Source organism: Simochromis diagramma, unplaced genomic scaffold, assembly GCF_900408965.1.
Source record: "Simochromis diagramma unplaced genomic scaffold, fSimDia1.1 OVJJ01000387.1, whole genome shotgun sequence".
Classification (NCBI taxonomy): Eukaryota; Metazoa; Chordata; class Actinopteri; order Cichliformes; family Cichlidae; genus Simochromis; species Simochromis diagramma.
Genome location: NW_024387152.1, coordinates 4,020,303 through 4,045,224, shown reverse-complemented (window position 1 = coordinate 4,045,224; position 24,922 = coordinate 4,020,303). Strand labels below are relative to the sequence as shown.

At 39.3% G+C, this 24,922-nt stretch overlaps 3 protein-coding genes across 4 annotated transcripts; 1 reads left to right on the top strand and 2 right to left on the bottom strand.

The window, feature by feature from the left end:
- Positions 1 to 2: 2 nt before the first annotated feature.
- eps8l3b (EPS8-like 3b) lies at positions 3 to 11,155 on the top strand. 2 transcript variants are annotated; one of them, XM_040047726.1, is made up of 20 exons: positions 3 to 308; positions 1,029 to 1,127; positions 1,383 to 1,495; positions 1,581 to 1,645; positions 1,747 to 1,905; positions 3,697 to 3,846; positions 3,931 to 4,016; positions 4,130 to 4,254; positions 4,451 to 4,572; positions 4,673 to 4,808; positions 4,916 to 5,001; positions 5,133 to 5,207; positions 5,966 to 6,111; positions 7,063 to 7,234; positions 7,665 to 7,708; positions 7,833 to 7,926; positions 8,546 to 8,662; positions 9,570 to 9,670; positions 9,766 to 9,898; positions 9,979 to 11,155. In XM_040047726.1, exons 2-20 carry the CDS (start codon positions 1,090 to 1,092, stop codon positions 10,018 to 10,020), a joined length of 2,004 nt encoding a protein of 667 aa, XP_039903660.1. In that variant the 5' UTR covers positions 3 to 308; positions 1,029 to 1,089; the 3' UTR covers positions 10,021 to 11,155. The 2 variants fall into 2 exon arrangements, with proteins under 2 accessions (XP_039903660.1, XP_039903661.1); XM_040047727.1 differs by having other exon boundaries at positions 3 to 1,127; positions 9,582 to 9,670.
- An 8-nt stretch (positions 11,156 to 11,163) lies between these two features.
- LOC120744032 (glutathione S-transferase Mu 3-like) lies at positions 11,164 to 14,454 on the bottom strand. Its single transcript, XM_040048148.1, has 8 exons — positions 14,419 to 14,454; positions 13,256 to 13,382; positions 13,104 to 13,168; positions 12,925 to 13,006; positions 12,683 to 12,780; positions 12,499 to 12,591; positions 11,738 to 11,848; positions 11,164 to 11,542 (listed from the first exon to the last, which is right to left on the bottom strand). The coding sequence occupies exons 1-8, from the start codon at positions 14,452 to 14,454 to the stop codon at positions 11,456 to 11,458; spliced, it is 699 nt and encodes a 232-aa protein (XP_039904082.1). The 3' UTR covers positions 11,164 to 11,455.
- A 3,281-nt stretch (positions 14,455 to 17,735) lies between these two features.
- LOC120743829 (glutathione S-transferase Mu 3-like) lies at positions 17,736 to 22,172 on the bottom strand. Its single transcript, XM_040047732.1, has 8 exons — positions 22,037 to 22,172; positions 19,594 to 19,669; positions 19,449 to 19,513; positions 19,273 to 19,354; positions 19,045 to 19,142; positions 18,849 to 18,944; positions 18,277 to 18,387; positions 17,736 to 18,125 (listed from the first exon to the last, which is right to left on the bottom strand). Exons 1-8 carry the CDS (start codon positions 22,070 to 22,072, stop codon positions 18,036 to 18,038), a joined length of 654 nt encoding a protein of 217 aa, XP_039903666.1. The 5' UTR covers positions 22,073 to 22,172; the 3' UTR covers positions 17,736 to 18,035.
- Between the last annotated feature and the right edge of the window lie 2,750 nt (positions 22,173 to 24,922).

Genomic DNA, 24,922 nt, shown 5'->3' with positions numbered 1-24,922 from the left:
TTTGATCCCCCTGTAGGAAGAGGAGGAGGTGCTGCTATGAATAATTTCAAAACCTTTGGCCTCATAATGTGCCACTACCTTTTTTTCCATGCTTCAAATACTTATCCTCAAGTGACAAATTGGGCCGGCCCTTGCGATCTGTCACTCCCATCACGTAGTTGCACTTTGATCCTGCTGCTTTCACGAGGAAGTTAAGGAAATTTTTCTCGAACCTGTTTGTGAGGAACGCTCCCGCTATGAGACCTGTTGGTGCCAAATTCGTTTGAAAGAAGGGAACGATGACACCGGAGCAGAGCTGAGGTTACAAGGTAAAACGGCATGCAGCAGTTATGTGAAGGTCAAGTGACAGGTTATATAGGAAGTGGTTTAAAAAGGAAAAAGCCGCTGAGAACAGCACTGTGTCCTGCTCTGAAATGTGACGTTGCTTTTACAGAAAGTGTGTAGTTGTTGCCATGAAAGCTCATCACCTTCAGTCATAGCTTAAATATACATAACCAAATAAACTAGTCTTAACCACTCGATGTGTTTAGAAAATGTGTATGTAGCCGCAATAACAACCTGTCACTTATACCAATATCTAACACAAACACCGAGGCTGGTTTGTGCATTCATGAGTCTTCAAGATAAATTATTATTGAGACTGTTTGTTAATTTAGTCCTTGGACTTAAAGCAGTTCTTGTAATTGATTTACTTTATATTAACCTCTACGTGCTTGATTAGTAACTCTGCGTATATTTATATTTAATCTGTGTTTAATTTTTAATGGAAAAAAAAAGCACTACCCATGATAACATGGTTATAAATAACAAGAAAACAGGCCTCGGTGGTGTCACTTGTATGGAAAAGCCTTGTTGTAGTTTTCTATGCTGAACTCGCGAGAAGCAATAAAAGCACACTGAACTGAGGAAGTGTTTCTTTGCTTATCAAATCAATTTGAACTCTAAGTGCTAAGAAGAAATCTTTTGCTCCAAGCTGTGAGAATCTGAAAACTTTCCAACGTAAACAAATCATTTTGTCTTTCTTACAGGTTCAAGTGGTTTCTGTGTGATTCCTCCCAGTCTAAAGTTTAAAGCCGGGGTAGACTGAAGATGTTTGGGAACAGTGCCCCCTTCTCCTATTTCCCAAAGTTGGTTGATTTAATTTTCCTTTTCAAGTTCACTAGTTATGTTTAATATGCTATAAGACGCTGATTTGCGGTGTTTCTGATACATACCCGTTCACACCCTTACATAATAAAACAGCACAGTGCCATAGTAACCCTGAAGCTTACTTGAGCTGTGGACTGCGGATAGCTTATCTTCATATCGCTGAGCTTTGACTGAGATGATTTTATGGAGGTGGAAGGAAACTGAATGTTAAGGAATCGTTTCTTCTTCTTCAGGGGCTTCACATCGGAGGACCTCCCTCCGAGGCGGGCTTTCCAACAAGATGAAATTAGGGAGAGTCCGCTGAGGAGAAGTGACTCAACCAGACCCAGTGGAAGATCTATTTACAGTATGTCCAGGCATTACAACACCTCATATCTAGGTATACATATTTTATGATGATATTGCACAAAATCGAATGTTCTTTACATCAGTACAGAGAAAGGAGTACTCGGAGACACTGAGCAAAAATCCTGACAGCATCAGTGTCAGAGTGGAGGTAAATGAGTATAAACTCTACATCATCACGGACACATACACATTATTAACAGCACAACATTTAGCTCTCATCATCACTGACCCTCCTACTTGAACCCACAGCATCTTTTCACCTGTGAGATTGATGGCCAGGAGGTGAAGACCGTGGACGACTGCGTGGCTAAGCTCAAGAACCTGGATGCCAAAGGTCGTCTGTGGCATCAGGAGATGATCATGGAGGTTCAGGGACCATATCTTCTGCTCAATGACATTGAGACCAAAGTAGGTTCATCACTTCTAGAAGAACAATGAAATGTCTGGAACGGACATTATAGTACGATTGTTGGACAGAGTTTTGAGTCAGCACACCACCACAGTGGATTTGAAACCCTCAAAATGTGACTGAAGTGAGGATTTTCAGTTTTAATTCAGGGGGTTTAAAAAAATTGCACTGATATTATTGACATATATATATATATATGGACAGGTGATTCCCTAACGTGTAGAACTCATGGACATCATCAAACGCTGTGTTTCACCTTCAGCTGCTGCTTGTTTGTGGGTCTCTGCCTTCAGTTTTGTCTTTAGTGACTGAAAAGCTGGTCGGTTGAAGTAAAGAATATTATTTATTTTCCTCTCTTGGTTTGCTTTGGGTCCAATTAACAGTTTTGCAGCATTTGGCTGAATCTGAGCAGAAAGCACTTCACAGTCCATCCTGATACTTCCATCAGCAGTCACATCATCAATAAACACTAGTCTATCGGTGAGGGATCCACTGGCAGCCATACATGTTCACGCCATAGCATTGCCTCCATTGTGTTTAACAGATGTGTTATGCTTCGATCACGAGCTGTTTCTCTGTTTTTCTCTGTTCCATCATTCCAAAGATTTTTCAGAGCTGTGCAAGCTCTCTAAGATGTTTTCTGGCAACGTTTAATCTGACCTTCCCGTTCTTAAATATAACCAGTGGTTTTGTATGCCTAACTTGTGGGGATAGGTTAATTGGATAATCCAAATTGCCACTAGGTGTGAATGTGCGAGTGAATGTGAGTGCGAATGGTTGTCTGTCCCTGTGTGTTGGCCCTGCGACAGACTGGCGACCTGTCCAGGGTGTACCGCGCCTCTCGCCCTGTGACAGCTGGGATAGGCTCCAGCGCCCCCCGCGACCCTGAAAAGGATAAGCGGAAGCGAACGGATGCTAAAATAATTAAGACATCAATTAACCGATGCTAAACCAGATTGTTGTGGCCACTACTAAAGTTGTTGCTGTCTCTGATTATTGGTTTACTTTGTTTTGTGATCTTAATGATGGCTTCCCACATTTACATTGACTCGTAATTAAAATGACAGTGAAAAGCTATAAAACACAAATTCATCCCTTTGAATTAACTTGAGATATTAAGTCTGCTTCATTTGTCATTAACTAACATGGGAGCAGGCCTCACCTGTTAGCTGTCCAATTAACTTTGGGCCTCTGCACATGGGGCACTGTGTGTCTGTAATTCCTAAATAATTTATGCAGCACTTTTGTTAAACCTCTCGAATTAAAGCGGAAAGTCTGCACTTCAATCACGACTTTATTGATTTAAAATCCGCTGTGGTGATATACAGCAGCAATAATGCAAACTTGTCTGTGCAGGAAGTGAAATGGTATAGTAATGTTACTTCATTGTCTCAGTTTGTTAGTAACATTATGTAAGTTTGGGATTTGAGGCCACTATTTAATGTTATTGTTCCACTTCATCCCAAAGGGTCCTGATGGGTTTGAGATTAAGGTCACTTTCTTCAACAAAACTAAATATAATTCTGTGCTGTAGCAGTAACATTTCCCATACCAAAGAGTATATAAAAGTGCAACCAGGTGAAGCAAAATCGTTACACAACCATAACTGTTTAAAGCGCTAAGCTGTGTGTGAGAAAAATTCTCTAATTATGAAATGGAAACATCTGAAAAACATGTAAAATGTGTATGAGCAAAATAAAATGCCAGACCATTTTTAAAATTCCCCTTTTCCCTCTTTTTAAAGACTTTCAGTGTTGGCTATTAACGTTCGATCAATCTGATTTTGACAGACAGAACTGGACTTGGTACCTTTGAGCTGTATTGTGCAAATCAAAGCTGTGCTGGACAGCTGCGACTTCAACTCTCTGCTGGCGATAACTGTGCAGGAACGCAGCAAACGCAACCGCCAGTGCTTCATGTTCCAGTGTGAGGAGACTGGGGTGAGTTAACTTTGACCTCCTCAAAGTCGCCAGAGAGCTGATGATAATTGTAATGTCGATTTTTCTTCCCGTTTGCTCTATCAGGCCGATCTGATCAAGAGCGACCTGGATAAGGCAGTCCAAAGAGGAGGTGGTAATCCGGACCAACACAGAGAGCCTCCGGATGTCAGGTAGGGTGTTAAAAAAAAACTAAAAACCTAAAACATGGGTAAGATTTAATTACAGGGAAGCAGGAAGGACAAATGTGGAAAGTACAGTACATTCATTAATCATTTCTTTCCAGGAATGAATTTGAACCCATGACACAACATAGGCCGGGAAGTTTCCGTCAGACTGCGCCCCCCTTTATGCAGGAAGAGTGGAGAGCTCCAACCCCAGACTTCATGGCCCCATCGTGGCGAGAGCCGGGTACAGTAGAAACATAAAGAAATTATCATTATTATCCAAGAGAAATTCAATTTATTTAATGAATTCACTGCGACTGAAATTCACTTTTTACATTTCTTCTCTGCAAATAAGAAATAAACTCAGTATTTTTAGTATTCCGAGTTTAAGTCACACCAGCTTCTGTTAAAAAAATTTTTCTCTCTTTGTTGCAATGCAGATCATATGCCTTCCTCACGTCCCTATAGTCCACAAGTAGAACCAATGAACCATTTAGACCCGTATGACATGCAGAGCAACCCAGAGATGGACCGTGATAAGACAGAGTCACAGAGGAACACGGTTAGTGCTGTGAAAACTTCTGTATTTTCTATGAATTATTGAATCTTCCTGTGGAATTATCTGTCTTATCTTGAGAGTTTCATATGATGCTTTCTTTTAGGACATTTTGAACCATGTTCTAAATGATCTGGAGATCTTCGTGGGCAAAGTTACAGCTGCAGTAAACACACCTGGACAGCAGGGGGACATGGGCAAGAAGAAGAAGAAGACAAAGAAGAAGAAAAGCAAGAAAAATGGTAATAGCCTTCATCAGTCTATGTTTTTCACAAACAAGTAACCTATGAAGGATAACCTCCTACAGATACAGGCAGTTTAATAAGTGCTTAATGTGACTGCTTATCAGAGCCCTCGGGACCACCCCTCAATCTGCCTTCTTTGGATGAATATGCCTTCTTTCTTCAGAAAGTCAAATATGGATTCAATCTGCTGGTAAGTCCTTCAGTTCAGTCTCTGCACATTACAAACTAACGTGAGGAGTTTTACAACAAACTTGTCTAAATGCTTACAGTTGTGACTAAAAGCACTGGTGTGTGACTGAAAGAGTCGTTATCATATTACAGGCCCAACTGGACGGCATGCTGGTCAATCCTTCTGCTCCTGAGTTTGTCCACGTGCTCTTCTCGATTTTAAACATGGTAAGCTCACTACTGCTACGACTGCTGCTATAATATGCACAGTGATGCAGGTATCAGGTTGTGATGTTCTCCTTTATAGTGGACAGAAATTATTTTTTTGGAGTGGCACAAAGAATTTGTGTGGCATCTTATTGAATGCAGAACAGCTGATGGTTCTGTAAATAGTTTGAAATGGTTATTTTAAAAAAAGGTAAATAGCTGCAAATAACTTTGTTGTTTGCAAAACCTGTGCATAGGATTTTAAAATTGACAATTGCATTTAAAGTTATGAAAGTTTGAAATATGAAATATGTTTCATTAAACATGTTTGTGGTTGTTACAGTAAAAAAATCACTTTTTCTACTCAGATTGTATGTTTTCTGACTGAGTTTAGATCAATTGTGTTAATACAGTCTGTCAAAATAAAAACATGACTGTAAATTCAGACACGTGAATTTGCGCTGAAAAGGATGATACCAAACAAGGCAAAGTAAATAGTTTTTAAAGGTGAAATGTGGAGGGAAAATCAAAAGTAGTAAAAAATGGCCAATTATACCCTGGACCCCAGAGGGTTAAACTTTTTTTTTTAAAGTAACGCAATAGTTACTTTTCAAGTAATTAATTACTTTTAGAAGCTTGTTACTCAGTTACTAACTCAGTTAGTTTTTTGACGAAGTAACTAGTAACTATAATTAATTACGTTTTCAAAGTAACTTGCCCAACACTGATAATGCATAGTGCTTGTTTGGTTATAACTAGATTCTTTCTTTTTTCCACAGACAGTTCATCAGTATCCGTTTGACCTGCCTCCCAATGTGATCTCCCCCTTGCTGACAGACCCCGCTATAGGCCTGCTAGAGCAAAATGTCACCCCGGAGGAGAACCAGCTGTGGATGTCTCTGGGAGAGTGTTGGAACATCTCCAGGTGAGGCAGCTTTAACAGTCCTCTAACACTTTTACTAGTCTTTTTATCAAGCTTTGAACGTTCTCATATATAGCCCTTTAACTTTAACTACACTTATACCTTCCCTGGCACGCCCTAACTTGTTGTGGGCCGTGTCTGTTTGCATGTGCTGTATTCAAATTGATTCCTGTGTGCAAAAAGTGTTTAATTTGGAATAATCAATGTAAAACATAGAAAGAACCATTCCTTGTTTTCTGAATGACTCATGGATTCATTTTTAGTCAGAAGAGCTTTACGGTTGCTAAGTTGTGAAAATAAACTCAGACTCTGTGTTTATGCTCATCTGGAAGGACACCTGCAGCTGAGAATCATGTTCAAAGTTCAACAACCTCTTTAACATTTACAGCGAAAGACTTGAGGGATTGTTGTGCAACTTGTTGTTTACCAGTTTTTTAACCACAGGCTTGACTTTTATTACAAATGAGAAATGGTTTACAAATATTTAAAGATTACTATTAGTCTGACTACACTCAGCCAAATGCCTCACACACAACCCAAAGGTTCTCTATTATTTATTTATTTACTGCTGATTTATGCACTATGAATAAATGAGTAATAATTAATATAAATAATTTTATATTATGGTAAACAAGGAGAACACAGTATAAGTTAAGTAAGTTATCAAATTCATTTGTCAGCTAATTGTAATGAAAATTATTTAAAAGGCACCAACAGCACAAACATGTTTGAGAGGCCCGGTTCAGTTGAAACTGGCTGACAAATGACAGAGTTGTCTAGCAGATTTATTTAAAATTTTAAGCAGATGGTTAATAAAAATAAAATAAATAAGCCCTGTATCAAAAAGTAGCTTGTGCAACCTTTTTTTTTTTTTTTTTTACCAGGTTGTATAAGTGTTATTTTCATGTATGAAGTTGTGCATTTTATAATTCCTGCCCTCTGTTTCACTTGCAGGTCTCGATGGCCGGACGATAACGTCCCAGATTACATCCCAGAGTTCTATGATGGCTGGCAGCCCCCTCCGCCCCCTCCTCTACCATCCCCGTCGCCTTTTCAGAACGGTCCAATGAGCAGAAGCAGCAGCCAACGCTTCCCAGGCCGACCGACGCTGCGGCAGCCAGACGAGGTACGAACTTATTATGACCCCCTGGTTCATCCTTAACAAAGAAGCTCATCAAACAGTGTAGCATACCTGGGTGTGAACTCAAAGTATTGCAGCAGTCATGCCCTTTAAAACTTCTTTTTGTTTCCGTGCTGATGCTTAATTGTTATGCTGTAGCTCCATCTGCTTTAGGAATTGGTTTGGTAATGCGTTTATAGCCTGGTAGATTAGCAGATTGCTTTGAACTGTTGTTTTGCTTACCTGAGTTGCTATCTCTCCTAAACCAACTGCACAATCTCCACTAAGTGGTTGTTTGAATTGTAGTCACTGCTGCCATCTGGCACTCAGCACCTTTAAATCTAAATTTTCATGGCAACAGAAAAACAATATCGCCAATGAGGCCATCATCAAGAGGTTTTTCAGTTAATCCTGGTGTATTTTATGACTTTTACAGTTTATGGGCAACAATCCATGGGGTCCATCACCTCCACCAGCACCGTAAGTGTTGTTACACAGCAGTAAATATGGCTTAATGATCACATTTCTTCAGTATACCCAACACTTTTTCCTCCAATTTTATGCACTGCCAATACGAAGTGTATTTCGTCTGCTGCTCTTTCAGCTCCAATGAACCACCCCAGAGCATGCGTGTCATTTACAACTTCATGGCCAGAAACAACCAAGAGCTGAGTGTTATGAAGGGTGAGGTGGTTGAGGTGAGATCACAAATATTATTCAACAACTGCAAATACAAGATTTATTCTTACCTTGTCCAACACAGTATAAGGATTGTCTCTAGCTTTAAATAAAAGCAGGATCTGTAGTGTTTATCTGATGTAGACTGTTTTACATCATTGAAATTTAAGAAAACAGAGTAAACAGCAAACCTTCATTTACCGGGAACTGGATGAGGATTTTGTTTTAGGAATATACCATCACTCTGAGGGGATCTGGATTATCGGGTATCATTATCAATGTAATGCAACAGTAATTTGGGGCATTGTAAACTTAAATAAAACTTAAATTAAAAATGTGCTGTAGATAACTTTTTCCAGCTCCAAAAGAAGAAAAAGGGAAACTGCAGATCTTTTCCATTCCTTCCAGCCTTTCAGCCACTGTATCACATCATGTATTTATATTTTCCAACCAGTATTGTAACTATTGTGAACCTTATAGAGGAAATTAAAATGCAAAACTAGAATCTGAAATAACTCTAGCAAACACTGCAGCTGCAGCACAGAATGACTGACAGATAAGATTAATATTTCTTTAAACTTGGAGTTTCATTGCCAAAATCCAAAGTATTTGAGATATTTGGATTTGGATCTTTCACAGGTGATCCAGAAAGCAAAGCAGTGGTGGCTTGTTCGTAACGCGCGTAACCAGGAAGGACATATTCCTCTGAATGTTTTGGAGTCGTTAGGGAACCCCGGACCCATGGACGACCTACCGGTGAGCTGAGCCGCAAGCAACCTGGGAACCCATCAACAATTATCTGTTTCCAGCAGGACGACTTATCATAACTGTTCTGCTTTTCTTTTCTTACGAATTGGGATGAATGTTAAATGTGGAAGAAGTTTAATGTCATGTGGTTTCAAGATTTTGGCAAATGCTTTTACTCTTTGAATCTCCACACTGTTTACTTGCCTGCAGTCAAACAGCTGCTCAAATAGATAGACAGACAGATACTTTATTGATCCCACAAGGGAAACCGATTTGTTACAGCAGCATAATAAAGAGTAGAAATGATACAGTCTACAATAAACAACACAGTTAAAAATAAGTGCAACAGGCGGCTGGTAAGGGCCTTATACTATGAGATAGTGCAGGAATTAATAAATTTACTACAGTGATAAACAGCAAAGAAAAGTTAAATTAAGTCAGTTAAAAAGGCTGAATCAGTCTGAGGGAGAAGGAGCACTGCTGCCTCTTGAGTGTGGAGTGGAGTGGGTGTGATGAGTTGTCCATGATGGAGAGCAGTTTGTTCAGTGACCTCTGACGCTAACGGACTCAAACGCCTCCACATTCTGACCAATGATGCTTCCGGCCTTCTGGATTAGTTTGTTGATCCTGCTGGCATCTCTGGCACTGATGCTGCCCCACCCACCAGATAACAGCAAAACAGATGGCCCTCGAAAGGATCTCCAACATGTTGCTGCAAACATTAAATGATCTTAGCTTCCCTAGAAATCGAGCAATGTGGTTTTCCATCATTGTTTAAACACTACCCGCCAATCAGAAACCAGAAAGCCTCATGTCAAAAATACTTTGTGCCTTGCGTTCAGATTGGGCATATTCATAAGCGTGTACATAAATAAATATGTTTGCTCATAAACAGCCTTCACATTTGATATTTCAGTCTTCCTTCCAGCGAGATCCTCGCGCCCCTGTCACCCTGGACAGGTCCTCCTCACCTGCAGAGGTGCAAGCCTGGCTTGAGTACAAAGGCTTCTCCAAAATGTGAGTGGCATTCTCCACGGAGTAACAGACAAGTTCATGTTTGCAATCTATATAACACTTGCATTTAATATCATTTTATTTGTTCTCTTGTACAGCACTGTCAGGAGCCTCGGGGTGCTGAGTGGACAACAGCTTCTGGGAATGAATAAACAAGAAATAAGGACTGTGTGTCCAGAGGAGGGAGGCAAAGTCTTCTTCCAGCTGCAGGCTGTTAAGTCAGCAATTGCAGTAAGTAAATTTGTTATAATACGCACACACTCACAGTTAAATGTTAGCATGTAAGTAATAATTTATCCTGTTTCCTGCAGCTGGCCAGTGAACCGTCAGGCATGTACAACGGCCGCTACTAACGACCTGCGTCACTGCGCCGGCCCTTCAGATGTTTCTCCTGTGTGCAATTAAGGGTGTTGAATTTAAACTATCTGAATCGATTTAGCTACTTTTCCATAAATTAAACTGTAACAAATGTTGATTTGCTGTTTGAAGTGGCAAACTCAAAGATTTTAACTTTCAATGAACATGCGCAGTGCTCGCCATCAAAGGTAAAAGTCCATTGATGGAGTGGTGGGAACAGTACTCAGACGCAAAGGTGGATGTCAGAGACAGGGGGGGTTATCTGATAACTGTTATCTAAACCGGTGACATCATTCTGCATCTGTGTGGTTACTGTTTGCCTAGCAACAAGTCCAAAGTGGACTGGAAAAAATGCTTGTGGACACAAATGAAGAACGGAGGTTTGGAGTTGTCTTTTCAGGAAACTGGACAATGCAATGGAGAATTTAACCCATGATGAGCCTGCTGATTAAAACAATGCAACATTAATATATTTGCAGGATTAAAAACATTGTTTTTGGTGGTTATCTTCCTTAATAGAACACTGTATTAAATTACTATTATTTTAATTAAGCATTTTCTGCAGCTGCAGCTTGGCATGAAAAGAATTTAACTGGTAAAACAGTCAGTCAACAATTTTCTGCTACTATTCACCCAAAAAACAAACCAAAAAAAGCCAAGAAGTAATTTTCATCCACATCAAACTGTTAAATGAGCTGCACAGCTCTTCAGTGAGGATACTATTTGCTTTCACTGCACCCTGCTGTTCACAGACTCGTACTGTGCAGCATAAAGTCAGATCACAGCTACTTACAAAATGATGGACCAATTTATTCAGTTATTTCCTGACCAGTAAGCACAGCTGCTGCCTGAGGTATACGAGTTTGCCACTTTCAAAGGAAGCGTCTATATATATATATATATAAAACGTATCAATGACAGCAATTAATTGTCAGTTACTCAAATATTAGTTTATACCGTAATCTTGCTTTTTTGTGCTTCCAGTAATTTCGACTTTGTATAGTTTTCCCTGATGAAATAAAACGAGTACGTATGTAAACAATGGCTTCATCCAGCATTTGCCTCATTGACTGTGTCGTGTGTGATCAACAAAAACATGAGAAACAATCGTGTGTTTTGTATTTTCTGCTCATGTGCTGCATAAAATTATATCTGCTATATTTTTGCATTGCTTGCTATACGTGAAAAAACTGAATCGCCAAAACGGAAAAGTCAGAACAACAGTTTCTTTAATCTGTTTAAAAAAATGTCCTCATGATATCAGTGCAAATTATTATTTTTCCCCACAAACCTAAAACCATAACTGAGTTTAATGGCTTGAACATATTTTTGGCAGTGTAATGTGATTAAAGCAGGGTACAAGCAAAGTTAACATTGATGTTATTTCAGCAGCTGCATTAATTAACATTTTTCAGGACTTTCTCGGCCTTGTTACTTTCCCCACTGGGCCATCCTGTTGTTTATCGGACCCTTCATGAATCTTGGTGACTTCATGTAGGCAGCAATCCTCTCCAGAGCCTACAATGATATAGGAAGACATCTGGTTAAAAATACAAAGCAAAAGCTACCTAGCGGTGAGTTTCAGTAATGTCATTGACATGGGGGCTCCGGGAAAGAAGCCAAAGTGACTGAATAACTTTGTAGTATATATTTGAGAAAATACAAAGTGCAAGTTGCACTGATGGTATCTGATGAACACTGAAGTCTTCTCACCTCAAAACGTTTCATTAGATCATTGAGGTTCTTGAAGTTCTCCAGGCATTTAGGCTCGAGGGCCCTGTGTTCATCCAACAGCTCGTACATAATGAAGTCCACAAAAGTGATCTGTTGAAGGCAGCAGAATTTATAGTATAATCAAACAATAATTCATGAGCAGCATTAAACTTAAAGAAAGCCGGTCCTCTCTGTGAAATTTTATAGCCTATCAAAGTTCAACATTTTGTTTTCCATTCACAAACTTACTGTCTGGTTCGCTTTCATCGCTCTAATCATCTCTAAACAGCCCAGGTGTTATCAAGAACTGGTATTTATGGAAGTTTGTTTCTGCCACTTAAAAAAACATTTTTGCCATTTACAAATACAAACTTTGGGTTATTAACTCCAACTTTTGGACTATTGAAATAATAACCTGACTGTTGATAGATGGCATTTTCCCCCAGTGGTTTTAACAAGCTTCCATAGTAGTCTTGGCTCAGGCAATAAAATGTGTTAACGGCTAATTGCAGAGTCAGCAGTTTGATTTTTGCAATGCAAACATCCCCCCTGACTCCTGTCCCACAGAAACAGGTGACAGTTTAGACTTGCATCCACAATGATGAGCACTTCAGTGGAAAAAACAGCCTACACAGAAATTCCTTTTCTTTTCTTTTCTTTTCTTTTCAAATTCCGCCCCCTAGTGTGGGCAGTGAATACAAAGTAAATACAAGCGCAGCTTCATACAAAGACTCTCCTTTCTTGTTTATGGAGTAGCATACCTTGTCACCAACAAACCACTTTCTTCCTCCGAGGAAATCCGAGAACTGCTTCAGTGTACACTGCAGATTCTTCAGGTACTCTGGCTTCTGATCCTGATGTCAGAGAAATGAAATTGGCTTTAGTAGAAATTAGCAGTTATAAAAATGAATATTTTTTCTTTCTTCTTTAAAATTTAACACGCACAATGTTTAAGTAGGTCAGCTTAATAAAGGCAAGCCTGAGGTCCATGGCCTGATTCTCCAGGACGTCCACTCGAATCTTTTCATCCTCAGTCTCTCCACCTGTTATCAAACAACACCTTAGAGGTCCGAGTTACTTAAAAGCATTGGCAGGATTAGTTTGTCAATTAATATAATGTAAAAATCTACAAAGAAATCGCCTCTTTTGAACAAAGTATTAATTTGTTATAAATTTTTAAAACTTACACATGTTGTGCTTACGAGCAATGTATCTCATGATAGCATTGCTTTGCGGTATTTTCCTGTTTCCATCGACCAAGTAGGGTAGCTATGGTGAGATGTGAATTGCAGCATTAGTGTTAGCCGATGGTTTAAATTTGCAAACTTTCCAAATAATTTTATATTTACAGGTTAAACTCTCTTACGTTGGGAAAGTCCATTCCAAGTTTGAATTTAACGTCAGTCCATTGGCTCTTGTCGTAGTCGGGAGCTGCGTAAGAAAACGTGACGTGAGTAAACCCGATGCTCAGCCCGAATTATGACAGATTTGTATCACTGGGTTAAAATGCTTAGTTACCTTCCCCACAGACGTATTGCTTTTCCTCATACTTGTCTCCGGTGTACTCCAGCAGGAGGCGGATGTGCTGGCCAAGCTGCAAATGTCCAATAATCAGGTGAGACACACGTATCTGTGTTTTTTTAGGCTAGTATACTGCTAGAGTATTTGAAAGTGTGCATTTGGATAGCAACTGGAATCCTGCAGTACTGACTTAAATAATTGTAGTCTCACATGGAACGCAGGAAAAAGATTATTTGCGCATTTACGCACGTGGGACAGTAGCAGTAACTTCAATAACTCACAGATTTGCGTTGTTTTGCACGTCCATTTTTAGACAAATTTCTTATTTATAAGGTAGAATAAGGCACCTGGGCTGTATTGGTCCAGAGATCACACATACTGAACCACAGTCAACCTACTCTAGCTTCTAACGGAGGTTTCATCAATTCTCCTTCAGACGTTTGCCATTAGCGATGGGATTTCCGGATCTTTTTAGAGAACCGGCTCTTTCGGCTCGCCTCACTAAAAAGATCCAGCTCTAAGAGCCATTTCGTTCGCGAGCGACACATCACTATTTGCCATGCCAAACTTGCTTGTAAAACCTACACTGTGTTATGTGTAGATACGTCATTGGTTCTCTTCGTTTTGGAGGACATAACTTGTGCTGCTCTTGGCAGAATGCAGTTTTCATTATTAAAAATGAATTGTGTGATGAGAAATTAGGAGGTTGGTCACCTGCAAAACTTTTGATCCACATCAATCCATTTTTGCAAATTTCATCTGATCACATCAAAGTGTTCATAGAGTCAACTCTAACATGAAATAATATGAAAGAAAACCGCCTTGCAACCATCTTAAAGGGTTGGATACTTTAATGCGTAAAAATAAAAGGCAACAAAATAACCTCATTATATCTTTTGGACCTGTTAAAAAGGTCAAAATTAGGAACAGTTGTTTTATTGACAGTACCTTTATTGACATCAGTTGCTGTTGATAATCTAGATTTTTTTATTAGCTCTGTTTGATATAATAACTAAACAGCAGTGCTACAACAATCAGTCAGCCTCCTTTGACCCTGCATGCTTAGGGTGACTTTATTACACTGTAAATACAAACTCAACATTTCCTGGATTTGTTTGAAATTAGGAGCTCTTTAATTCAACAATGAAAGTAGAACTTACCCCGCGAGTATCCCAGTAACCCAGTATCATTGTCATTTTGAATCCCTTTTCCAAATGTAGCTGAGGGAGACCTGGGCAGCTGCGGTGGTGCAAAGTGTGGTTGGTGAGCTGCTGTCTGCAGCCTATAAAAGGGGACAACAGGTGGGCCGTGCTTCTCTTATCTTTTGGTTCATGGATACAATAAATCTGCTGCATGATGCTGGACTGTGAAGACATTCATGCGTGTGTGTGTGTGTGTGTGTGTGTTGCTCGCAATGTCTTCCTTTCATGTAAACGTCTCATCTACACATCTGCATGCTTTATGATAACGTAATATATGATAACGAATATCCTCCACTAAGAATCTGCCCTGCATGAGACTCGTCAGTGATTGACACAGACTATGTATGAATCTGTCTTTGTTATCAAAGATACAGCTGAGTCACTGGTGAGTCTGCAAATCGGGATTCACAGACATCTAAAGAACAAGAGGAAGACCGATATGAAGTTCATTTTTGCCAAGTCACAGTCCAGTTACCAGATTTACACTACTGTCTTTATCAGAGGACAGACTTTGCACAAGCTAGTCTACGTGCAATCTTGATGTAATTTCTCGTGCCAGATAAAACCTTCGATAAAACAAAGGGTCGTTTTGTTAAACGCGAAACGTAACTTAAATATAAATCCTGTCTTCATTGTGTCCAATACATGCTGACAGGTCAGGTCATCTTTTCTACTCATTCTTATTAACAATGAAAGTCAAACATAAGAAAAGGCACTTAGAAGTCCCAGTAATGTGTATTTTTAACAAACACAACCAGGATTACCGAACCTTTTACAAACAGCACGTACATGTCTCTGGGTGGACACACAATGCTTTGAGCAATCAGTCATACTGATGACACCAGGACCCAAACTAAAAAACAAACAAACAAACAAAAAAATTGGTTTAACTTGTGCAAGGACTGAACACGGAGGGAGAGGATCAGCATACGTCACTGACTGTACTATTACTCAGAGATACGTTACTCAAAATTTGATGCGTTTCTTAGTTCTTTAATTTTGAAGAGATTGAGGTTTATAATTGGTTTGAGCTTGCTGCAGAATGTGACCCACATCAGGGGGTGGAGATGAGCTGGACATGAAAACAAAGCAGTCTTTGTTTCACATCTTTTTACTCGCTCTGTCATATTTCCACAGAGCTCCAATGATTATCAGCTACTAGCACAAGTGGTCACTCCCTGTGTTCTTAATCAATAATGCCCTCTATGCGTGTTACTTTAGAAACCACTTCTAAATGCATTTGCTTTGAGAGTAAGAATATTTGAAGAATACTGAAGATGGAGAATTTTCGGGGCCTCCTCCAGGTCCCACAACTATTGAACCACGATCTCCATTTTGACTATGGACATTATTAAATGGCCGTTATATCGCATTTTAAACCAGCTTGGCTGCTTTCCGCCTCATCCATCTTTTTTGCAGCACCAAAAATATATTACGTTAAAAAGTTCAGGACTGGCTGTGTTAGCATTTTAAGTTTGTCTGTTTGCTGTAAATTTATTTGCTACATGTAAACAAAAATGTTAATGGAGCAGGTTAAACTTGCTTTATCAAAACCTTTTAATGAACTTGAAGAGACTCACTATAGACAGATAATATAAACAGAAAAGCCATTAAAATAATATTTGAATATCTCATTTTCTAGTCTTAGATTTACTAAGTCAGGCTGTATCTGACTGTAATCTTAAACTGTCTCAAACAATCAGTGGAGACTTTGTTAATGTTCATAATAAACACTGAAAAAATTGTTTAGCGCAGTCATGATGATTTCGATCTTTGACCGCTGCATGCTAATCAGTTTGTCCTTGAGTCCACGTTAGTGTTTGTGCCCAATCTGAACATATATATTTTTAAGCCTTTACTGAGATATTACTGCTAGTGCAGAGGCATAAGTGTGCATTTTGTTGATCTAAAAGTAAGCTGACCCTAATGGCTTCATGCTGTAGCTTGCTTTCCTTTGCTTATTTTCAGATAGGTGGCCAAACCTGTCATGTTATTTCAAGTTATAAAAGCCTGCTATCTCAGTCTACTCTCTCTGGCAGCCTTCTACTCGTGTATGGTCTCTACAACCTTTATTTGCTTGGCACTCTTATGGAACGCTTTCATGTAACATCTCAGTCATCCATATATGCCCTGCGCTCCTGGTTCCTTGAACTTCCACCCTCCATCCTACCTTTACAAAATTATTAATCAACATTGCTAAAATTGCAAGAAATTCTCTCTTTGTACAGTTGATGCAGATGTCTTCCATCTTTGATCAGTCAGTGTTGGAGCCAGTGTACATGCAAACTTTATTATCTGTTAACATTATGAAAGCTTGAAAAAGAAATATGACACAAACTGTGAAAATACAGAAAAACAGACAGTTCAATATTCTAATCGCCCTCTTCTTCAATGGTATCCTTTTGTTTCACACCAACCGTCTTCATGTCCTCCTTCACTGCAACCATGAATCTTCTATGTAGTCTTCATCTTCTCCTCCTGCCTGGGTGCTCCATCTTCAACATCCCTTGTTCAATATATCCACGATACCCTCTCTGCACATGTCCAAACCATCTTAGCCTTGCTTCTCTAACTTTGTTTCCAAACTGCTCAACCTGAGCTGTCCCTCTGACGTACTCATTTCAGATGTTAATGATGGTGTTAATGAGAGCTGGGCAGAGATGTGGGATTTACTAGGCAAAATGTAGAGAATGTTTAGTTCAACATTTCTCACACGACAAAAGAAATGTCAGAATTATGGTAACCGTTTTGACACAAAAAGACCAAACATGTTGAAAGATCAAATTCTTGGAAATATTTTAGAGCTTTTTTGTAATTTTGTCTTCAGGAACAGTTCTCCAGGCTTCTTAAAGGACATTCAGAGCACTTATTTCAATATTGGCTGCCTTTTGTCCTCTTCTCTATTGAGACATTGTTAAAAACAATGCCTCATAAATTTTGACAAGATCTCCAACACCACTGGCTGAGATGCAGCCCCAAACCATGACAGAGCTTCCACTGTGTTTTACAGATGGCTATAGGCACTCATTGTTATACCGCTCAGAACTGCCTCCATAGATTTTTTTTTTTCTAAATCCCCCCTTCATTAAAAAATGGCTCCCTGACAGCCACCATTCCACAGAAACCATTTCTGAAGAGGCTTCAGTGGACAGTAGATGGCTCAAATCAAGAACCGGATGCATTTTCTGCTCGTGCTGCATTAAACTACATCAGATACATTTTGATGCGACTTGCTGTGCAGGACATTACGCTAAGATTGAAACACCAACAAAGAGTCAGAACAAAATTCACTTTAATGTGCCAAAAAACAAACAAACAAAAGGTTATAAATTCTAACAATAAGTGCTTTCATTAGAAATGTTTCAGTACAAATTAGTCCAGACCGCCCCAAATCTGAAATCATTAATGGTTTTACAAACGGCATGTTACGTAATTAAACACCATCAAATCTACCTGTCAGAGAGCAAAATGGCACTTTTTTTTTTTTTCCAGTCATGACTTTGGTGTTAATTTGACAGTTTCATTAATTAACATTTTTCAGGAATTTTCCAGGGCATAAAAGGCACTGTTATTTACTATTTGTTTCCAAATTTGGCCATCTTGTTGTTTATCGGAGCCTTCATGAATCTTGGTGACTTCATGTATGCGGCGATCTTCTCCAGAGCCTGCAATGACATAATGGCCGTTGATTAAAATAAAAACACTGGAGTTTTAAGAAACGAAAGGAAATCAACTCCAGAGCCAACACCACACAAAGAAAGGTAAAAAATAAAGGTTTAATTAGTTCATTAATGCAAAGACTTTGACTGTTCTCACCTCAAAACGGTTTAAAAAGTCAGTGAGGTTCTTGCAGTCATCCAGGCATTTGGAATCAAAGAGCCTGTGTTGGTCCAACAGCTCGTACATAATGAAGTCCACAAAAGTGATCTGTTGTGAAGAAAAGTTGCATAAGCATGTTAGAAGTAACAGAATCTGTGGTGTAAATCAAACAATAAGTCACCAGCCACGTTAAACCTGCAGAGAATCGGACACTTCTGCAGCTTTATGAAGCCCTAGAACACTAAAGTTCAACACTTTGATTTTCTATCCACAAACTTACTGCCAGGTTCACCTTCTCCTCCAATTATTTATAAATCAGTTTAAAAACCAGTATTAAATTTAGGCTGCATCCTTCCTAATACTGATGAACTAGCACAGCATAAAAAGTACAGGTTTTTCTCTGCACAACTAACAAAATAATTTATGTTCACATCTAAAAACAATGTACAATTTAGAGTGAGAAAAAGGGCCTCAAATTGTCAAATTCTGCCCCCAGTTTGTCTATTAAATTTAAATCTGTAAAAGCAGCTTTAAAACATGACTCCTCTCATATTTATGGACAGGTATACCTTGTCACCGGCAAACCACTTCCGATCTTCGAGGAAATCGGAGAACTGCTTTAGTGTATTTGGAAGCATCTTTAGGTAATCAGGCTTCATCTCATCCTGAAGAAACCAGAGAGATGACACTAGCGTTAGTGGAGTTTTAGGGAATTCAAAGAATATTTATATTTATGGATATTTTTTATTTTAATTAAACACTCACAAAGTTGGTGTAGCACAGCCTCACAAACCCATTTCTAAAGTCCATGGACTGGTTCTCAATGATGTCCACTCGAACCTTTTCACCCTCAGTCTCTCCACCTGTTGTCAAAGTTCACAAGATTCACATAAATAATAAAGAAACTAACAGTAATATTAGTTTAACATTGATTTACAATATAACTTGGAAAAAATATCTTCTCAAACAAAATGCTCACGCTACTGTACTTACACATGTTGTGCTTACGAGCAATGTATCTCATGATAGCATTGCTTTGTGTTATCTTCCTGTCTCCATCCAGCAAGTAGGGTAGCTATAGTGAGATATAAATTCCAATAATAATGTTAGCCGATTGTTGCATTCTTCACAATTGAATTTATAGTCACACTTAAAAAAAAAACTCTTACATTGGGAAAGTCCAGTCCAAGTTTGCTTTTTACATCAGTCCAGCAGGTCTTGTCATAGTTTGGAGCTGTGAGACATGAATTAATTCATTAGAGAGTTATGAGTTTTTTCCCCCCTTTAAATCAATAGGCTGAAATGATAAGTTACCTTCCCCACAGACATAGTATTTGTCCTCGTACTCTTCCCCAGTATACTCCAGCAGGAGGCGTATGGGCTGGGCAAGCTGCAAAAAGCCAAAAATCAGAGTTGAGAGATTTTTTTTAATGTACATTAGCACCTCTGAACTGTAAAGTCTGCATAAGAACGTGGGCAGAGGACATGCATTGGACTTCACTTACGTAATTTACAGATTTACTGTGGTACAAACAAAATGGGCCAGTGTACACGTTTCATGAATCTGATGCCAAATTTACAGAAGGCAAGAATATTTCCATGCACATTTTCGTAAATGAAGGACATAATTTCAGAAGTCTTGTGGTTTGTTTAGCTATAACCTGGAAGATTTAAGCCCTGCTGTGATGATGCTTTTGGAGAGAAAAGACTTTCTCCTGTCAGCCCTTCCAAACAAGACACATTTGTTCAGTCTTTTTCCCCATTTATACTCTCATGAACTTTAATATTCAACATGTTCACTGAGGCCTGCAGAATCTTGAAGATGTAGCTCTAAGGCTTTTTGCAGTTTCTCTGAGAATGGCACGGTGTGACCTTGGGGTGAATTTACTGGGACATTCACCCTTGGGAAGTTTAGCTTTTACAGTACTGCACCTGGCGCTGTGAAAACTCTTCACATGCTTGTACATGCCCAGGACACTACAGTTTGGCTCGTGTCACGCCAGCTTCAAAACATCACCCAGGTTTGAAGCTGCAATCGGATCCCTAATTCACTCAATTCTTTGCCACATTAAAGAAAAGAAATAAAATAAAAATATGAAATTAGCGATCATTATGGCTCAACACTTCTCTATGATTACACTAGTAGCCATTAGTTAATTCCACCTAGAGTTACTCACAGAAAAGACAAAAGACTTGCCAAGACAGTTTAGGCTATTAGAAAAGCACATGTTCAGATGGGTATTTTCTGGGTCAATTTTGGGATTTTGTTTGTATTTTTTCTGTTATGTTATTTTGTCTGCCTCCTTAACAGCTTAACTTTGTAAATAATTAACTTTCAAGTCAATTGCTTCCAACTGCTTCTTTTGGTGTTGAACTAGAAGTGAACATTGAACACAGACACTGACAGAGCCCTCCTAAGTGTGAATACTGAACCTGATATAATAAGGATTGTAGAGCAAAGCATAAATGTGGAAGTTCTGTCCAGCTTAAAACAAAATAAAATTAACCCTCTTTTTAAAAAGGTTTGTTTTAAAAAAAATAGTTTTACACATATACATAGGTAATATATGGCTGTTAAACTATACTGCACCACCTTGTCCTGAGGTAACTTTTAATGGAGCATGTAGAATTGGATTGATCCAAGATTGAGACGATTATAGCTAATTGAAGCACAGGTAAAAGACTTCTTGAACTCCACTTGTGGTGCAGGAAAGACTACTGCAAATATAAACCATGATACATGAAAATGATTCCAATAATCAAAACCCGAAGTAAAACATTTGAAGTAAATCTTCGAGTCAGCTACATTGACTTTTACTCTACTCTTTAAAATTACAGCATTATAGCTACAAATTTGTCTAACAAACAAAAGATCCCTGGTTCGGCCCTAGGAGGAGACACAAATCCCTTCTGGGGTTGTGCCAAGGAGTGCCCCAGGTGCAAAAACTGCAGAATAACACGTGCTCAGCTACCTGCTCAAACAATCCCCCTGTGAATAAAGAAGCTCTATAGCTGTATAGCTTTAGCTCTAGATTAATTACGAAAAATATTTAAAGCGGCCACAAAGAGACAGTTTGCAGAGTCTTCTGTAATGCAAACTGCACAAAATTCCCTTGCCTTATGAAAAAACGTGAACATAACTAATAATTATTTTTATTTTTTAACGAGAGGCTGTAAGATTAAGCTCTCGTGGCTTGTTCAGATGGCTTCATATGCCAGTAAGTCTAGATTAATGGGAGGAGCAGAAATTCATGAGATTTTGCAGACAGCTGAAACCATTTAGACACTTGAACTCTGCTCACACGAGCAGCCCTGGCACTGTGTGCACACGTCCCTGTGCTTTGACAATGTAAGAGGTTTAGAAATGAATATGTCCCACATAACTAACCCTGCACTAAAGTCTGACTCGTTGAATAATGTAACCTCAAATGTTACTAGCATCTCGGCTCTAAATAGCGTAACACGTCAGCTATCAGGCTACACTGACAAAGATAACAGTTTGTGTAAAGGGACGCCGAGCTCCCCTGTTTTGCAGTTACATAATAACTTAGCGAGCTTCAAACAGTTTCTATACACAGTTACTCATCTTAAAAATTAAACACACTAACGCTATCCGCTAAAGGTTAGACGCCACCGAGATTTAAAAACAGAAAAATGGCCATGATAAGACGGGAAAATATTTTTGTCGATTAGATGGAGGTTCAGCCGTTGCGAACAACTGCGGGCTGCACACACGGAGTTTGTTAGCTCCACTTACCCCACGAATATCCCAGTAAGCCAGTGTCATTGGCATTTTGAATCACTTTCTGAGACCAAATGGAGCCGAAAGAGACAGTAGCTTCTGCAGCGGAGCGCAGGTCTGCACGAAGGCGGGAGATGAGCCGGTGGAGGGGGACAGGCGGAGCAAGTGGGCGGGGCGAACCGGGCGGTCACACATTGCTGCTCTGATCCGGTTCTTCGGTTTATGCATAAACAACTACTGCACGCTATGTGATTCTGTGAATCTCGTGCTAATCTCAGGCTTCTTTGTTGTCTTTAACAGGTTCTTCCTCTTTTACAAACAACATCTTCAGTTCTGCACAGTGCAGGGCCGTGCACAGATGTTTGAAGGGGTAGGTGCTCAATGTTAACAAAGGGCACATAGAACCAGGCTGAATACCAACAAAGCACATTCATCAGGAATATAATATGGAATCGCATCATACTATATCACTGTCATCAGGTGGGGGAATGTAGCCTGTGTTTTAATGATAGGGTTCAATGTTGGTGTTGAGGGGTTGCTGCTGCTCCTGATAGTGCTGGAGGGCAGGGCTGTGTTGATCTGAGACTGTAGACATGGTGGCTGATTAAACAAGTATTATGGGATAATAATAAAATGCAAAGATCGGTAACAGTGCTTGGAACCTTAATGCAACAGATTTTAAAAACGGTGGGACGGTAGGCTCTGTCTGTTACTCACTCTTTGCCTCTCTCCCTACTTCCATCTCCACATCTGATCTGTCACTCTCAACTTGCTGTCCATCTGAGAACAAGGCACGATTTGCTGTTGCATTAATGTATTATTTAATTATCCACACTTAAGAACTCGGGCACCTAATCCATAATAGAGTAATGATAGAAAAACGTTAAAGAACCAAACCATTACAATTGTGTTTATTACTCTTTAAATACTTGAGTAATAATTATATATCCATAAAACATGCCCACACACATGCACAATGACATTTACATCTTCTCCATAATGTGAATACTATGGCCACAAGTTTGCACCATTGTGCTGATCCATTATTATTTATTCCTGTCATGGTCTTGAGTCTGACCACTCAGTGTTTTGTGTTTCCTTATATTACTCCATGTTCTTGTTTATTCTGGTCATGTCTTTTGTTAGGGTTTGCCATTTGTTAGGTTTCTGTTCTGTGCCTGCCTGCTCACACTTCTCTGTGTTCCCTCTGTCTGTCCACGGTGTCCCTGTGTCTGCTCGTGAATCTGTCTGTTAAGTTCATTGTTTTATTCTGAAAGTCTCTGCCTCATGTGAGTGTGTTCAGGTTACATTTCCCCTGCCTTGTCAGCTCTGATTTCTCCCCGGTGTGTTCCCCTCCTGTCTCCCATCCCTTGATTACTGCTGTGAGTATTTAAGCCCTGTGTGTTCTCCTGCCTCTCCTTGTTCGTCTGCGTTATCTCCTTCCGTCATCCTGTGTGGTTCCCCTGCATCTGTCTACGTCTCCCTGCATCTCCGTTTGTGTCTCTAGGTTTCAGATTTGTTTTATTCTTAGTTTTCCCAGTTAGGTTTTGTCTGTTCTCGCCATCCTTTGCCTTTTGTTGTACGTCATCCTCCTCAATAAAAGCCCACTCACATCACTAGTGCCTGCATCTTGGGTCCTTTAATAAATTACACACGGCTCGCCCCGCTAGCTGTGACAATTCCTAGTGCTAAAATAACAAAGTAATAAGAACAACAACAACAAAAAGTAATACATATAAAATAATGTATTTATGATGATTCAATTTGTTTGGCTATCCATTCTGCGCAAAGAAAGCTTATTAAATGTTTAAATCGTAGAGATACAATAATGTTGCTGCTGTAAAATCAGCCTTTTGACTCTTTTGAAATATGAATCTAATATAATCTGTTTCTTAATGTATTTTCTTTAAAATACAGTGTGTGTGTGTTTTTAATATCATAATTAGAATAATCCATGATTATTATAATGCCATGAACCATTGAGCAAAGCAGATACAGTGATACAGATACAGTGGCTATTATTCACAGAACAAAGTTTTTAACCAGGCTGTAAACATATTTATTTCTGCTGTTAATTTATTGTAATGGACATGAACATTTTAAATACTCTTTAAATAAAACAAAATTAAATGTTCACACTTCAGATGTTTTGGTAATCGAATTGTTTTACTTGATTGGTCGATGGAGATTTTTTATGGGTGAGATTTTTTATGGGTACGAGAATCTTGCTGATTCTCCTGGAGTGTCTCGTTTTGATCTGGTTTGTTAACACTGGCCTCTTTTTCTGAACTTGACTGCTGTACTGTCTCATACCGGGCTTGAGAATTGTCTTGTTTGGCAATGTTGGACTAATTTTCTTGTTTCTTTCTTGTGTCTTGCAGAGCCTGCAAAGACTCCTGAAGTAAGATATTTTCTTTTTCTGTTTTCTGGAGTTGGTTTTTGATGTTTGTGTTCTCCTGGTTTTGCTTCGATGTGAAGCTTTGGTTTTTTTCCAACTCATATTTTAGGTTTTGGACCTTCAAATCATTTTTCTTGGAAAGAGCCTCACTGGCGCAGAGTTTTGCTTTGAGCTCTGCAAACTCACAGTGGGCTCTTTGTTCTTATTTTTGTGTTTTCCAACTTCTTCTTCTACATTTGAGTTTTGAGGAGCTGCTCGTGGTGTTGTTCGATCTCCTCCTGCTGTTTTTTACATTGGACCTCCAAATCAGCTTCTCTAGTGGTTTTCAAGTCTGAAGAGTGTGTGTGGAGCCTCTGTGGTTTGTGTCGAAACCTTCACACTAAGCTCTGCAGCTGTGACAGCTGTGTTGCTGTCCTCAACAGTAGTGTGACTCACCTCAGGGGTGAAGTTCTCCTCTGTATTGCAAAGATCGGTGACAGCACTTGGAACCATAAGAGGAAAGG